The sequence below is a fragment of the Pogona vitticeps genome, chromosome 3 (genome assembly GCF_051106095.1).
Source record: "Pogona vitticeps strain Pit_001003342236 chromosome 3, PviZW2.1, whole genome shotgun sequence".
Lineage (NCBI taxonomy): Eukaryota > Metazoa > Chordata > Lepidosauria > Squamata > Agamidae > Pogona > Pogona vitticeps.
This window is the reverse complement of record NC_135785.1, coordinates 70,250,359-70,264,004: the sequence shown is the minus strand read 5'-3', so window position 1 is coordinate 70,264,004 and position 13,646 is coordinate 70,250,359. Positions and strand designations below refer to the sequence as shown.

At 39.2% G+C, this 13,646-nt stretch overlaps 1 protein-coding gene across 1 annotated transcript; it reads right to left on the bottom strand.

The window, feature by feature from the left end:
* Positions 1 to 3,691: 3,691 nt before the first annotated feature.
* On the bottom strand, positions 3,692 to 13,420 carry LOC110071171 (scavenger receptor cysteine-rich domain-containing protein DMBT1-like). Its single transcript, XM_020778892.3, has 5 exons — positions 13,389 to 13,420; positions 12,304 to 12,482; positions 9,497 to 9,888; positions 7,183 to 7,454; positions 3,692 to 5,878 (listed from the first exon to the last, which is right to left on the bottom strand). The coding sequence occupies exons 2-5, from the start codon at positions 12,457 to 12,459 to the stop codon at positions 5,730 to 5,732; spliced, it is 969 nt and encodes a 322-aa protein (XP_020634551.3). The 5' UTR covers positions 12,460 to 12,482; positions 13,389 to 13,420; the 3' UTR covers positions 3,692 to 5,729.
* Between the last annotated feature and the right edge of the window lie 226 nt (positions 13,421 to 13,646).

The following is a 13,646-nucleotide window of genomic DNA, read 5'->3' as shown; positions in this document are numbered from 1 at the left end:
GCTAACCATGCAAGGTTTTAGTTTGCAATCTTACCCAAATTTAAAAAAGGATCTCTGGGCAGTCCAAAGGTCATGGCAGTAACAAAGTGAAATCAGTAGCAGTTTTTCAAGTGTGGGTGAAGCAGCCACCTGGATTACAGGTGCAGTGCTGAACAGCTTAAAGTAATGGAAAAATTGGGGATTTGCCTCAGGCATAAGAATGAAGCATTCGGGGGGAAAGGAAGGGCCCAACCTCATCTCCCTTTGCATTGAGACCAAGCAGTAACATTACCTACCTGGATGTGGTCTCCAAGATACACTGTCTTTTGGTAAAGCACATGCTCTATGACCAGGCAATCCTCTATATGTGTGACTGTGGACTTCCCTCTATTGAACTAGTTTCTGATTTTGACGTAATGCAAATTACACAAATAACAATAGATTCATTGGAAATCACTGCCTCCTTTATGATAGTATTCTGCCTCTCTAGATGGGGATGGATTGCTTCAACGATTCAGTTCTGAAACCACAGTGAGTCATCCTAACCTCACAGAACACAATCTGCCCACCCATTTCCCCTCCCAGGAATAACCCAATAGGACCTTTCCAGCCTCGTAGCTCACCAAGCCACCATCATCAAGACTTTGTGGCCCTCCTTTAAACATGTGGGTGTCAACCTGTGAAGATCGGGAAGTATGTCCTTCAGTTTCCCAAAGGAAACTAACATTGGAGGAAAGTAGTTCGCCATGTGCCCAGGGGTGCAGGTCCCATGCTTGCACTATGAGACACAGCACCCAAAGAAGTTCGTTACTGGAGTGGATAACAACACAGATCAATTTGAGCCATTGTTGCAGTACCAGCATTTTGACATGCCGCATTTTGCCAGTCATCAGGAGCAGAGAGTTGCCCTGGGTTGATGGGGGGAAATAAGAAGCAGGAAAAGGAAATGGTGTAGGACATGGTGAAAGAATTAGATGGTCCAGAAGATGAGAAGAAGAACAACCAAAGACTGCTTGGAAATACATACAATTCTTCCTAGTGTAACCTGGGAATACACTGGTGTCACACCACTCCACTTACTGTTGTACTAGTGGCAAAACCATAGACAGTGGTGCTCTGTCCATTGTGTGTAATGGATGTATGCAGGAGCAGCCAGCATAACAGAGGACACTGTTCCAACCAGGAACAACTCCCTGATTTATCCATGTATAGGTAGTTTTTTTAAAAAAATGATATCCTAAATTGTCTCTTGAAGAAAGACTGAAAATAAATCTGTACAATAGTGTAGCCGGACATGCCAACAGAAACAGGCAATAAATCGATAATGGTAAAAAGTCTGTGGGACATCCATCCCAGGATATATCTCACATGACCATGATTTCCTTTGTGTAACCTGGGCCTGAGAAAGATATGACTGGTGAAATCTATCTTGCCAATAAATTTTAGATTTTACCATCTAAGAGTAACTTTTCTGGCAAAATCGTTCTTAACATGAACCTTTTGGACGTTAAGATCTTCACACAGGCCTGATGAAGTGGATGGTCCTGATCAATGAAAGCTGGAGTTTTTTAAGTGGTCTATAAAGGTATCACCTACTCATGCACTTGTATTTTGTCATGGCCACATGGCTCCCTTTTTTCCTATTGTTAATAAGATATTATCAGTGAATAAACCAATTTAACCCTATCTTTAATATCTGTACTTCAAATCTCTTTATCTTCTCTGGTAATATCTACAAATACTAAAGTGAACAATATGGGGAAGTAGGTAATCCTTGTCTAATACCTTGGCCTAGAACTAGCTTTTTTGTTATCCCATCATTTATTAATACTGCTGTGGTTTTATCTATGCATAATTGTTCTTTTATTTCTTTAAAAGGTTTACCAAAACCTAATACTTTAATTATTATTTTTAAGGTTGGTCACTGAACAGAATCAAATTCCTTGACAACAACTAATAAAATCATACCTACCTTTATGTTGTGCTTAGCTACTCCATTCATTACATTTAACACTTCCTTGGTTAGATTTACCATTTGACTTCATGGCATAAAACCACTTTGATCTTCTTTAATATATTTATTAATAAACTTACACATTCTCTTTGCTAATATTACTGTAAACATTTTAGCACTGTAATTTATTAAAGAAAGAAACTGTTTGATCAGTAGGGTCTTTAGTCATTTTTTTGGATTAGTATAATTATTGTTTGCTTCCAAGATGATGGAATCTTTCTTCTTCCATTATTCTATTGAAAATAGAATAATTTATGTACCAGCATTCTTCCAAAAATGTATAATGCTTTGGTCCCAACCTATTCATTCCTGGTGTATTTGTTCTTTTTAATTTATTAACCATTTCCTAAACCTTATAGGCTGATTCTTTATATATCTCTCTGTTGCTTGAAACCTATCCTCACATTTTTCTAAATATATTCCTTAATTCTTCCTGGAGATAGTTTCCTTACAGTACATAATTTTTGGGAAAAAATCTTAGAAGTTCTCTAATTTCTCTCTCATCATATTACACACTATACCATTGTTGTTTTTAACTGCTCCAGTAAGGTTCTTAGCTTTTTAAAACTTCTGTAGCTCTGACCAACATTCTTGAGGTTTTTTTCTAAACTCAAAATAATCTCTTTTCAAATATATTAAATATCTCTGAATTTTCTCCATTTCAATATTCTCCAGTTCTTTCCTTTTTGCCAGTATTTTTGCTCAACGTCTTTAATGTTTTTCTATGATATATTTTCTTTTCATGTTTTTCCTATTTCATCCACAACTTTTCCCAGTCTCTTTTAAGATTACATGATTCTCTGATATTAATTGCTCTAAGGTTTGCCGCCTGTAAGCAGCATCTAGTAAATGATGATATCTATGCTTTCAGCAGCATATATCCTTATAACTGTTGCTGAGTGTGGTGTTCCAAGCTTAGAGTCTTCAAGTGTTCTTAAGAACATGAGAAGAGCTCTACTGGATCAAAACAGGGGCCTCTCTAGCTCAGCATCCTGTTCCCCCAGTAGCTAACCAGTCACCTCTGGGAAGTCCACAAAGAGGACATGACTGTAGCAGCACATTCCCTGTTATTCGCCCTGTGCACTGGCCTAAAGGAACCTTAGTGTTTCTAGTACAGTGGTGCCTCGCATAGCGAGGTTAATCCGTTCCGGATTAACCTTCGCTATGGCGAAAGATCGCTGAGCGGGACGGGAAAGCCCATTGGAATGCATTAAACATTGTTTAATGCGTTCCAAATGGGCAAAAACTCACCGTTCAGCGATGCATCCCGGTCCGGCAGCCATTTTCGCGCCCTCGGTAAGTGAGGGCAGGGTGCGAAAACGCTGCGCGTAGCCATTTTGGGGCTTCCGGTGGCCATTTTGAAACCGCCGAACAGCTGATCCGCAGCTTCGTTTTGCGAAGATCGGTAAGCGAAACGCTTACCGATCTTCGCAAAGCGATTTTCAGCCATAGGGGCCATCGGTAAGCGATCGCATTAGCGATCCAAAAAACCGGATCGCTATGCGATTTCGTCATTATACGGTGCGCTCGTTAAGCGAGGCACCACTGTATTAGTAGGAATATAGATCCATCACAACTACTCGCTACTGTAAAGCTCATCTCTCATAAATTCCCATTCTGAAGCGAGGAATAGCTTGTGTCCCTTACTTTTTGACAGTTTTAAAGTGTTTAGGGCAGTTTTTAGGATGAAAACAGATATCTCTGAAGTGACTTGAGTTTGTTTAAAAAGAAGATATATTTCTATTTCTTATCTGGTAGCCAAACAATTTCCTTAAAAGAAAGAAATTACACCAGCTTAATACATCTAAAGGACCACAGTTGTTGCTCCTAACATAGACCAGTGGTTCTTAACCTTGGGTTACTTAGGTGTTTTTGGACTGCAACTCCCAGAAGCCTTCACCACCAGCTGTGCTGGCTGGGGTTTCTGGGAGTTGCAGTTCAAAAACACCTGGTTAAGAACCACTGACCTAGACAATAGCCATCCTACATTTATCATCACCTAGTAATTGACATTTAGTATAACCCTGTAATGCTCTTAATACACATAATGTTGCGTTTGATTGTAGTTTTCCAAAGGTGTGAAGAAGATATGCTGTCATACTGAAGGCAACTGCCTCACTCTACCTAATGACAAAGCTCATCCCATAAGAGAGGAAGCTTATTTGTCAAAAGTTAAGAGGTTTATTTAATTTGATTCAGATCAAAGGAAAATGTAATGTACTGTAAAGTGTCTTACAAACCAATTGTAACAATTCCTTATCACTTTTTCATTGATGGTAATACAATGCTTCTCATTTTACATCCATTACAAAATCCTGGAACTATTTATTTGGGGTTTTTTTTGTTCTCAATTTATTTTATTTATTTTCCAACTTTTACCCCGCCCATCTAGATTCAATGAATCTACTCTTAGAACTGCTTTAATTCAGTATATACTTCTATCTTTTTGGTGGCAATCACAGTGAACTCTGACGCTTCTTCATATTCAGTGAGTAAGGTCCGTGTTTCTGTGTGTGTCTCTGTGTGTCCATGCATGCATCTAAAACTGGTGATACTTCATATGCTGACTTTCCTTCAGTTGATTGACTTCCATTTGGCAGTGAAGCTGCCTAGATAAAGCAAGTGGGGAAGGTAATCTAAAATTATGCCTAGTGCTCAGTGGGTTAAAGCAACTATTTTGCTTTTTAATAGGAATAATAACAACTTTCCTCAGACTGAAGAAGCTATTTGGATTAGTGAAATGTTCAACCTAAAAGGAAATAATTCCAGTTGTCATGACTGAGCTTACAGATGACTTCACCTGGATGACTCAGAATCTTCACAGATATAAAGGGAATAATGGTGGCATAATTACAAAGATGATTTGGAGAGCAATTTTGTTCTGCATTTAAAAGGAAGCCCTATGATTTTAAGTTAATTTTAATCCTAGTGGCTTGAAATGAATTAAAACATCTTAAACAGATGGCAGATCAGGCTATAAGCTACCTGCTTTCTTATGTTTGGGCAGAAATCACAATCCAGTCAAAGAAGAATTACAAATGTCAAGTTCTGAAATTCAAAGGAGGATGGAATATGGCTGAGTACTTATTTTAAACTGCTCTGCTATTTTTTTCCTTTGCAACGATTTCAATAGAGCCCAACAGCTGACCTTTCTGACACCATATTTATTAAGAATCTGCTGAATGCTTCATTAAAAGCAGTTTCTATGTCTCTCCGCTGAACGTAGCATTGTAGAATATTTGGGCATAGAATGACTACGACAGTCAATGGATATGCATTGGGTAGAAGACTTTATTCAAGTGACATACTTAACAAAGACAAAACAGGAACCAAATATTACAAAGGAAGTAACAGCCACTACCGAAGGATCACTAGATATAAGAGATGGGTGGGGTGGGGGAGGGGGAGGAAACCTGGTGGCTTTCAGAATGGGCTGCTACCGCTGCTGGTCCTAGATATCCAAGCCTGCAGTGACGGATGATGGGATTTGCAGTCCAACAAGAACTTCAGCCCTGATATAATCAAAGAGTTTATTCTAACATCAGTAAATTGACTTTTAATTGAGTTGTGGCTTCTACCGTAATTTACTCAATGAACATGCCCATTCATTGATGTAACTCAAGTGCAATTTTAAAAGAAACCAAACCCATTCAGAAACACATGTTACAGGTACATTTTTGAAAACATGTGCTTTATGAACTTCTATGGCCTTCTTTTTAATGCCATTGTATTGGTTTCAGTAGATTTGGTGGTAATTACTTCTTTTGAGTTTAATGCTTAAAAGAAAGCCAGCCAGAACAAAGACCATGCCAGCTAGCAGCGCAGCAGCAACAGTAAGTGGGATGAGTGGATCACCTTTCTCTGGCTGTACAGTCTTAACCAGGTCTGTGAATGAGAGACAAAAGTTGAAATGGTTTGTTAGAAAATCTAAATATAGGTCTATCGGTATTGTGAAAGAAGCCATTCACATCAATATTTCCAGAGCAGGTCAGATCCATATATTCATCCTTCATGGCATTGCTTGCCAACCTTGGGTAACCCAGGTGTTCTTGGACTGCAATTCCCAGAAGCCTTCCCCACCAGCTATGCTGCCCAGAGTTTCTGGGAGTTGCAGCCCAAGAACACCTGAGTAAACCAAGGTTGAGTACTACTGCTTTATTGCACCATAAAGCAATGATTCACAGATGTCACTGTTTTTGTGGGCTTTCTTCCTCAACCAGTCAGGATGTCCAGGGGGTGGTGCTCTCTCCATAATCAGACCTGAGTGGAGGTGTTTTCATTCTGGTCTGCTTGTGGGTTATAAAAAGACCTATGAGGCCAGTAACAGCCATTCTGCTTCAGAGCTTTTCCCTCTCACTTCTCCTTGGTTTGTTTGTAAGCTGGTGTATGGGCAATGTTCAGTGTAGTGACAGGTTGTTGCTTTTGTTGTTTACAACTTTGTTTGGGACAACTTTGAAGTATGAGAACAGATGCAGGCAAAAAGGGTAGAGTTGGGCAGGTGCTTGACTTTCCCTGATAATTTCCCTTCAGAAGATGGGGCAGAGAGTCACTCCATGGGCTCAGCTCACAAGACTGCACATTCCACCTTATGGTGGCAAATGGAGCCACACCGTGCTGAATGCCCACATGGTTATCCCCTGTTCCAGCCACCTCAGTCCTCAATCAGTTAGCAGGTGGCTGATGGAGATCTATTCTCTATGTGTGTATGAGAGGACTCATGTAAATACCATGGCTAATTGACAAGGTCCCTGTATATTGCTGGCATGTATCCAGAACTCCTCAGTTCAATACAGCATGATGCTGGCCTGGTATCCTCCAAGTGTTGCCTCTTAGCACCTATCCAAGCCAAATGACCATAAGGGGTATTTCAGGGTAGAGAAGCCTGGGATCTTGGTCTTCATCTCTTCCTAGACTGATAATCTTAGGGTCTGCCTATCAGTCTCCTTTCCCCCTTTGCCTCTTTTTCTGACTGTCTAAGGAGCAAACATGGTCTCTAAGGCACTTGTCTATCTAGTTAGAATTAGGCTTTAGGCTTTTCTGTCTTGTATGTCACTTTCTTACTAACATTCAGACCACAATGTACATGATTGCTTCTCTGTTTGTAACCCCAACTCTGTGTTCTTTGGAATGACACCATAACATTTCTTTGAGGAATAATAACAAGATATGACACTATAAAGCCAAGTTACCCTGTTTTCTTTTTTCCTTGTCTTCTTCCTGGAGCTTGATTGGTCCAACAACAACCTCCACCTTCTCCTGAGTTTCACTCACATCCCTCTTTCTTCTAGTTAAACATCCTTGGTAGCATCGGGAGGAGAGGTCATCTGCCTGGCACACGACTAGCTTGCACTGCAGATAAACTTCATTGTGTTGATTAAGAAACTTAAAAGAGTTGAACTGGAAGCGAGCTTCATTATTCCTTGGTGAATACAGACTTCTGTAGGTAGAGTCCTGTGTACATCTGAAAAATAAAATGAAATAAATCATAGTTATTCCAGGTGTATTTAGGTATATTTAGGGGATGGAAACAAACTCTGATACCTGGGAGGAGGCTGTTTGAGAGTACACTTGAAGTCATCCCTAGAGTTTTTGAGAGTAGTAGGAAAGGAATAGAATTAACTGGGCATCTGGGCAAAGGGAAAGGTCACTGGATCTCCCCCCCCTCTCTGTCACATACAAACACAATTTGTTGTAAAAACACAAGTGTGTTTTACTCTGGCAGGTACCAACTCTTTTAGGGTACCTGGGGATTAAGATATTAACTACAACCCAACACAGAAACTTTTTTTTAAGTTATGTAAGGTTTATTGAAAGGTAACATGTACTGCAAGAAATGAGGACTCAAACCATGTCAACTCAACAATAGAAAAGAAGGGAATTGCCTTCATAGGGTGCAAATCAAAACAAGCTCGAGAAATAGAATCAGGAGTTATTTAAAGACTTTAAGAGTCAGTTAAAGACTTGGCTCTTTAGGCAGGCCTTTCCTCCAGCTAACACTTGATTTTTTCTCTCTTTAGTTGTCCTTTTTTTTCCCCTGTTGAACTTCTAAATTTGTTGATATAATTATGTGAGAAATAGTTGGAGAGGGTGATCCCTCATTGCTAGAGCAACAGTTGGGACTCTTCCATCCATTCTTGCTTTCAGGGTACGCATACAAAATTTGATTCCCCACAGATCTGAGGGCTTAGAGAGGTAGAAACCAGCCAGCTTCCAACTCAGCGTAGTATGCCTTCCCACAGAGAAGCAGAATCTCAGGACAGTCAGGAGAGGCTGCCAGTCTTCATGTCCATCCTTTCCACTGAAGTAGAAAGCAAAGAAGGGTACTTCTGGCTTAGAAATTAGGCTCCTCCTGGTGGACAGTGCACTGAAGTTTGTATGTCTTTAGTTTGAGTTCTAACATTGTCTGAAAAACACATAGGCTCTGTTCCTTTTAAGATGTGATACAGCCAATCTGCTATCTGATTTATCCTGACTTCTCCTCCAAAAACACTCTAGCCTCCACCCTTCCTGTTGCATTGCTCTCCACTCATGGTTAAACCAGGGAGCTAACCTAGCCCAAAAATCTTCATGTTAATGCCAGGATATTAATGTTCCATAGGATTTGATTCTGGATAAGGTTGCTGACTTTGCTTGTATCACAAAGACCTGCCTGAGAGAAGGGTGGGAAACGTGCTTCACTTAGCTCTGTTTAATAGATTATTCCATGACACAACAGGTGAGGACTGTAAGGCAAGAAGCTGGAGGGGTCATAATCTATGTATACACCGTCTCACTAACCAAGTGCTTCAACTAAAAGCAAGCTGCTGTGCCTGGATATCTGGGATAGTGTTGCTACCCACCCTTGCAAATAAAGCCCTGGTTTACTTGCCAGTACCCACCACAAAACAATGCAAGCAGATTTTCCAGCTATTGGAGGCAAAGGCACAAGCTATAAGAGGCAAATAAAAGATCTTTCAGCATCTAAGGAACCTGTGGTTCTACCTAGGTGCCATCTCTATCCTCTACATGTCGTCTGGGAAACAACAAGTTAATTATGGATCTGTGGCCATCAAGCACTAAACACAAGGTCAGCACAGTCACAGGATACCTGTAATGGCTACCAACATGAGGCCTCTCACAGTACAACCCATTCTGTCTAGCAGTCCATAACTCTCCTCTTCCTTCGTCTGCTTTTGTATGAGAATCTTTGGGTAATGATGAAGTGAAATAAGTAGGCTATTTCTTTGATAGTGGGAAATTTTAACCTGCAAGTGGTCTTTGTCATCCTATAATTCCTGCTTGATGTAATGAAATATGACGTGAAAAGGGAATCAAGCTGTCATTTCTATGTGTTAGTCAGAGAGAACAGCAACTCCTAATTTGCACATAACCTAAAGCCAACATGGAAGGAGATCCATCACCAGGTCTACCCTTTGTCTTGTAGTTGGTAATTGTTCTCTCATGCATATCGAACAGAAAGTAAACTATCTTGTCTAAAAAGGTCTTAATCTGAACTATACTTACCCATCCCTGATTAAGTCATAGGTCAAAGTTGTGAAGTTATCAGCGTATGGAGAAGATACACATGTTTCTACAAATAGTACCAGATTTGAGTCGGAACTGTAGAGAGTAGCTTGGGCATATAAACTCTGATTAAGTGCAACAAAATACGGAGACGCATAAACTGGAGAGGTGAAAGACGGTGATTGATAGAATGCAAGAGTCACGTTGTAATGGCCATATTGTCTCTCAACAATGTCAACCGCGTCTTGGGCAAGAAAAGCTGCCTCCACGACCGTGTTCTCATTCATTTCACACATGACATGTAACTGAAAGTTTCTCTTCCTTGTAATGATATAACCTGAGACGAGTGTCCTGATGATGTTTGAGTATATTATTGTGTTATTATTTGTTTGCTAAAGGGTAAAAAAAAAAGAAACACGAATTATGTTAGCAATATAAGTAACTCAGCTCTTGCCACATAAAATAGTCACCGTATTTGATAGTTTTAAAATATACTGCTATATTTCTGATTTTTAAAAGCTACTAAAAAGCCACCTTATCTAGTCTGAGTCTCTTTTACTGTACTTCTGTTAAAAAGATGGAAAAGAAATAAAAATGAAAACTGAGACATAACATTACAAAAATATAAAAGGAGAAGGAACCAATTACATAGAGAGAGAAATATGTGGAAATATGTGCCACATCACTTTAAGATAATCACACATTGAGATTAATGTAGGATGTTATTTTTCTCTCTAACAAACATTGAGCTGATTGATTTAAAAATAATATGAGTTTCATCATGGGAAGAGAGGGCATTTAAATACAGAAAATGGTTTACATGGGCAATTTTGCAGTGCAATGTTGGAAGGGGCTATTGCATTCATATTAAAGCATTTACATTTGGATTTTTTTGTTGTTTCAGCCAAATGCAGTGTCCTGAACTGAATTAGCTGGATTTAGGCTGGTTTGTATACGGTCCTTAGAGAAGCAAAATGAGCAAATTTGGCTCCAAGGGCTTTTTTGGTGGTTCAGTGATTCAAATATCTGATATAGATGAGGGGAGCAAGACTACAGGGAGGGAGTACATGAACAAGGCATTGGAAGAGACTAAAGGGAACTGAACTTTGTCCAGTGATAGCTCTAACACGCAATCGGAGGGCCTGTCCAGACTGGCTATTTTGGTGCTGGGCTATAAAGGGTCAGTTGAGGCTGGGAAGCAGAAGAATGTGCCATTTGACGTGCTTTTCCTCTCTGAATGGCAAATGACTCTTTGTAGCCCTATCCACAATGAATTAAGCACTTTCCCTGATGGTCTGCAGAGGGTCAAGGGAAGTGATATTGTTATTTATTTAATATCTGCTAGATGCGATAAATCACTGTCTTTAAATTTTGTAAAAAAACATTATTTCCCTTTCTGTATATTGCTGATTGAGACACTGTCCACAGCCGAAGGTTCGATAATATACAGATAGGCAAACAATTTAGGGGGGGAAATGAAGTGATTCATTACAAAAAATAATAATTTTATTTCCTCTGATCTTCCGCAGATGATGAGGAGAAGGATTAAATTTCTGATATCCTTCAGGATACTGGAAATTGACACCGGAAGGAGCTGCAAAGTTCTAGTTTAGTCAGTTTCAAGCAATCACATTAACTGGGAACAGACTAAACTGGAGCCCTCCAACAGGTACTAAAACGGAACAATCCTCTGTCGGGTTCAAAAAGGAACAGGTTGCAGAAAATTGGTCCACTTCAGTGACATCTATGCAAGGATGTTGGAAAAAAGAGTGGGCCAACCCAACCTGTCAGTGCACTGAACAGTGGGGCAAATGCCCATGTGGACAGACTTTGATGCTAGAATTTCAGTTCAGTCACACTTTAAAGTTTCACAGTGAGCACATCCTTGATGCAAGATGTCTAAAAATTCATACATTTACTCCTCTCCTTGGGGTCTATTGTGTGACCTGATTTAATGTGCAAAACTCAAAGGTTATAGACATTTTTGTTTTCTAAGTCAAATCAATTTACAAATCAATTTGGATCCAAGGCAGAAACCAAATGGGCAGGATCTGGATGACCATAGACCAAATTGGCATCCGTCTGGATTCCAAACCAAATCTGGATGTGTAGCTCTAGTGTAAATCCTGAAAAGCTTATATCTTTTTGGTAGTTCTATGTGAACCTGAGCGAGTAGGTGTTTAACACATTATGCTTTATAGATCAAATTTCCCCACTCCTACTTAGATATGATTAAAAACTGTGCTCTGCATCATACTTAAAGCTAACAAAGCTATGCCTTGGCCCAGTATCTGAAATTAATTTGCTGATTCTGATAAAATGCATTATTTATTAACATTAACTGATTAAAGCTAATTTCTCATAACCACATTTCAGATGAGCTGGAGAACAGAGAGCATTTATTTCCTCAGGCTGATGCTCAGTATCTTTTCTGGATTAAAAGAAATCCAGGCTGAAATCTTGTTGCACATCTGCAACAACAGGATTTGCACAATAGAAATCATGACATCAGTAGTGGCATATTACTGCTGATTAAAGTCCTTTTCCATTTCGAGGTGCACATCAATTGCACACAACACAGTAAAGGTCCACACATCCCAAAATTGCAAAAGGAAGCCTTTAATCAGTGGCAACTTGCCAATATTGATGACAACATTCCTGTTACACAGGGAGATTCTACCCAACAGGATTTCAGCCATAGCCTTACATCTTTGTTGGTTCATCAATTGCACCAATCCTTCTCCTATTTAAAAAAGGTGATTATGTTATAAAGGGTGTAACAGTTGCTAAAAGTATAAAATTCTCACCTGTCTCACTGTGCCGCAGCCACTAAATGGTATATTGAAAATAATATAGGATTGTGAAATCTGAGATGCACATGTTGGATCTGAAGAATTCAGGTACAGATCCGATTCCTTATAACCTAGTGACTGAATATAGGCTATGCTGATGCGTGCAACCATGTATTCTCCAGAACACGAGACTGCTGAATGATGATAAATAGAAATGTTAAAGAATGTAAAGCAAATACATTTCAATGTTAACCCATTTTAGTTCCTGGCTTTGCTTGTGATTCATTTTCAGTGGATTAGGAAGGGTTTATGGTGCCTCTTTTGATAGTACATAAACAAGCATCTCCTGCCTTTTCAGGAAGCAGGAGAGCTGTGCATTTTGCTGCATGGTAAGGGATATCTGATTGATCAACACAGCAAGAAGGTGGTTGGAGTTTATGAGGAGGCTGTGATCGAATTAAGGCACCATATTGTTAGAATTTGCGGTATTTGATTGGACAAGGCCATTTCTGTGTTTCCTTTTAAGATGAAGGCTTGGGATGTACCCAGACAACCTAAAATAGCAAAATTAGAGTAGTAGTGTCCCACAGTTGATGATTAAAGTTACATACTTCTATACTCACTTTCTTTTAAGAAGAGCCTGTTAATTCTTTTGCTTCTTCTGCTGGAATATTACCACCAAATTTAAGCAATAATTTCTGTTATCTGATCAATAATGTCCTCAGATGACAAGTTACATATCTTTAAAATCCCTCATAATTCACCATGCTTAATGGTGAAGTGTAAATTTGAATTATGTACTTGGGCAAGAATGGAATCCCATAATTCAAATTGTCCATAACTAACTCATCGTTAAGCTGGACAGTTTTCAGATCAATCCTAACCAAGAATCAAAGGTGAGATTGTGACACAACGTGTATGTAGTGAAAGTCATGAAATTATGTCAGCGCAGAAATAGGATCAAATGTTTAAAGTTGTATCTGACAGATGCATTTATTTGTGACTCATTATTCTGCATTGTCACTTGCAGGTCTCTTGCTCAATTATTTTTCAAATATATATTTACAACTAAAACCTTAAATGGAGAAACCAGAACTTACTTTTTAAAGGGCTTGATGTTGAATTTGCAGGAGGAACTGTGGGAAAGGTAAGCATAAGAAAAATGAGCAAACGTTTGCATCAAAATACAGTTTGACAGTTTGATTTTTTATGATTTCATGCTTTCTCTGTTATTTCTCAAATAACTAAATGAGTGCATTTGCCCCATAAAACTGGTTAGCCCACTCTTACATTTTTGCATTTAAGATTTCATTGTAAGTCATAGTTAGAGTAGGCCCATTTGACTCAATGGAATTTAC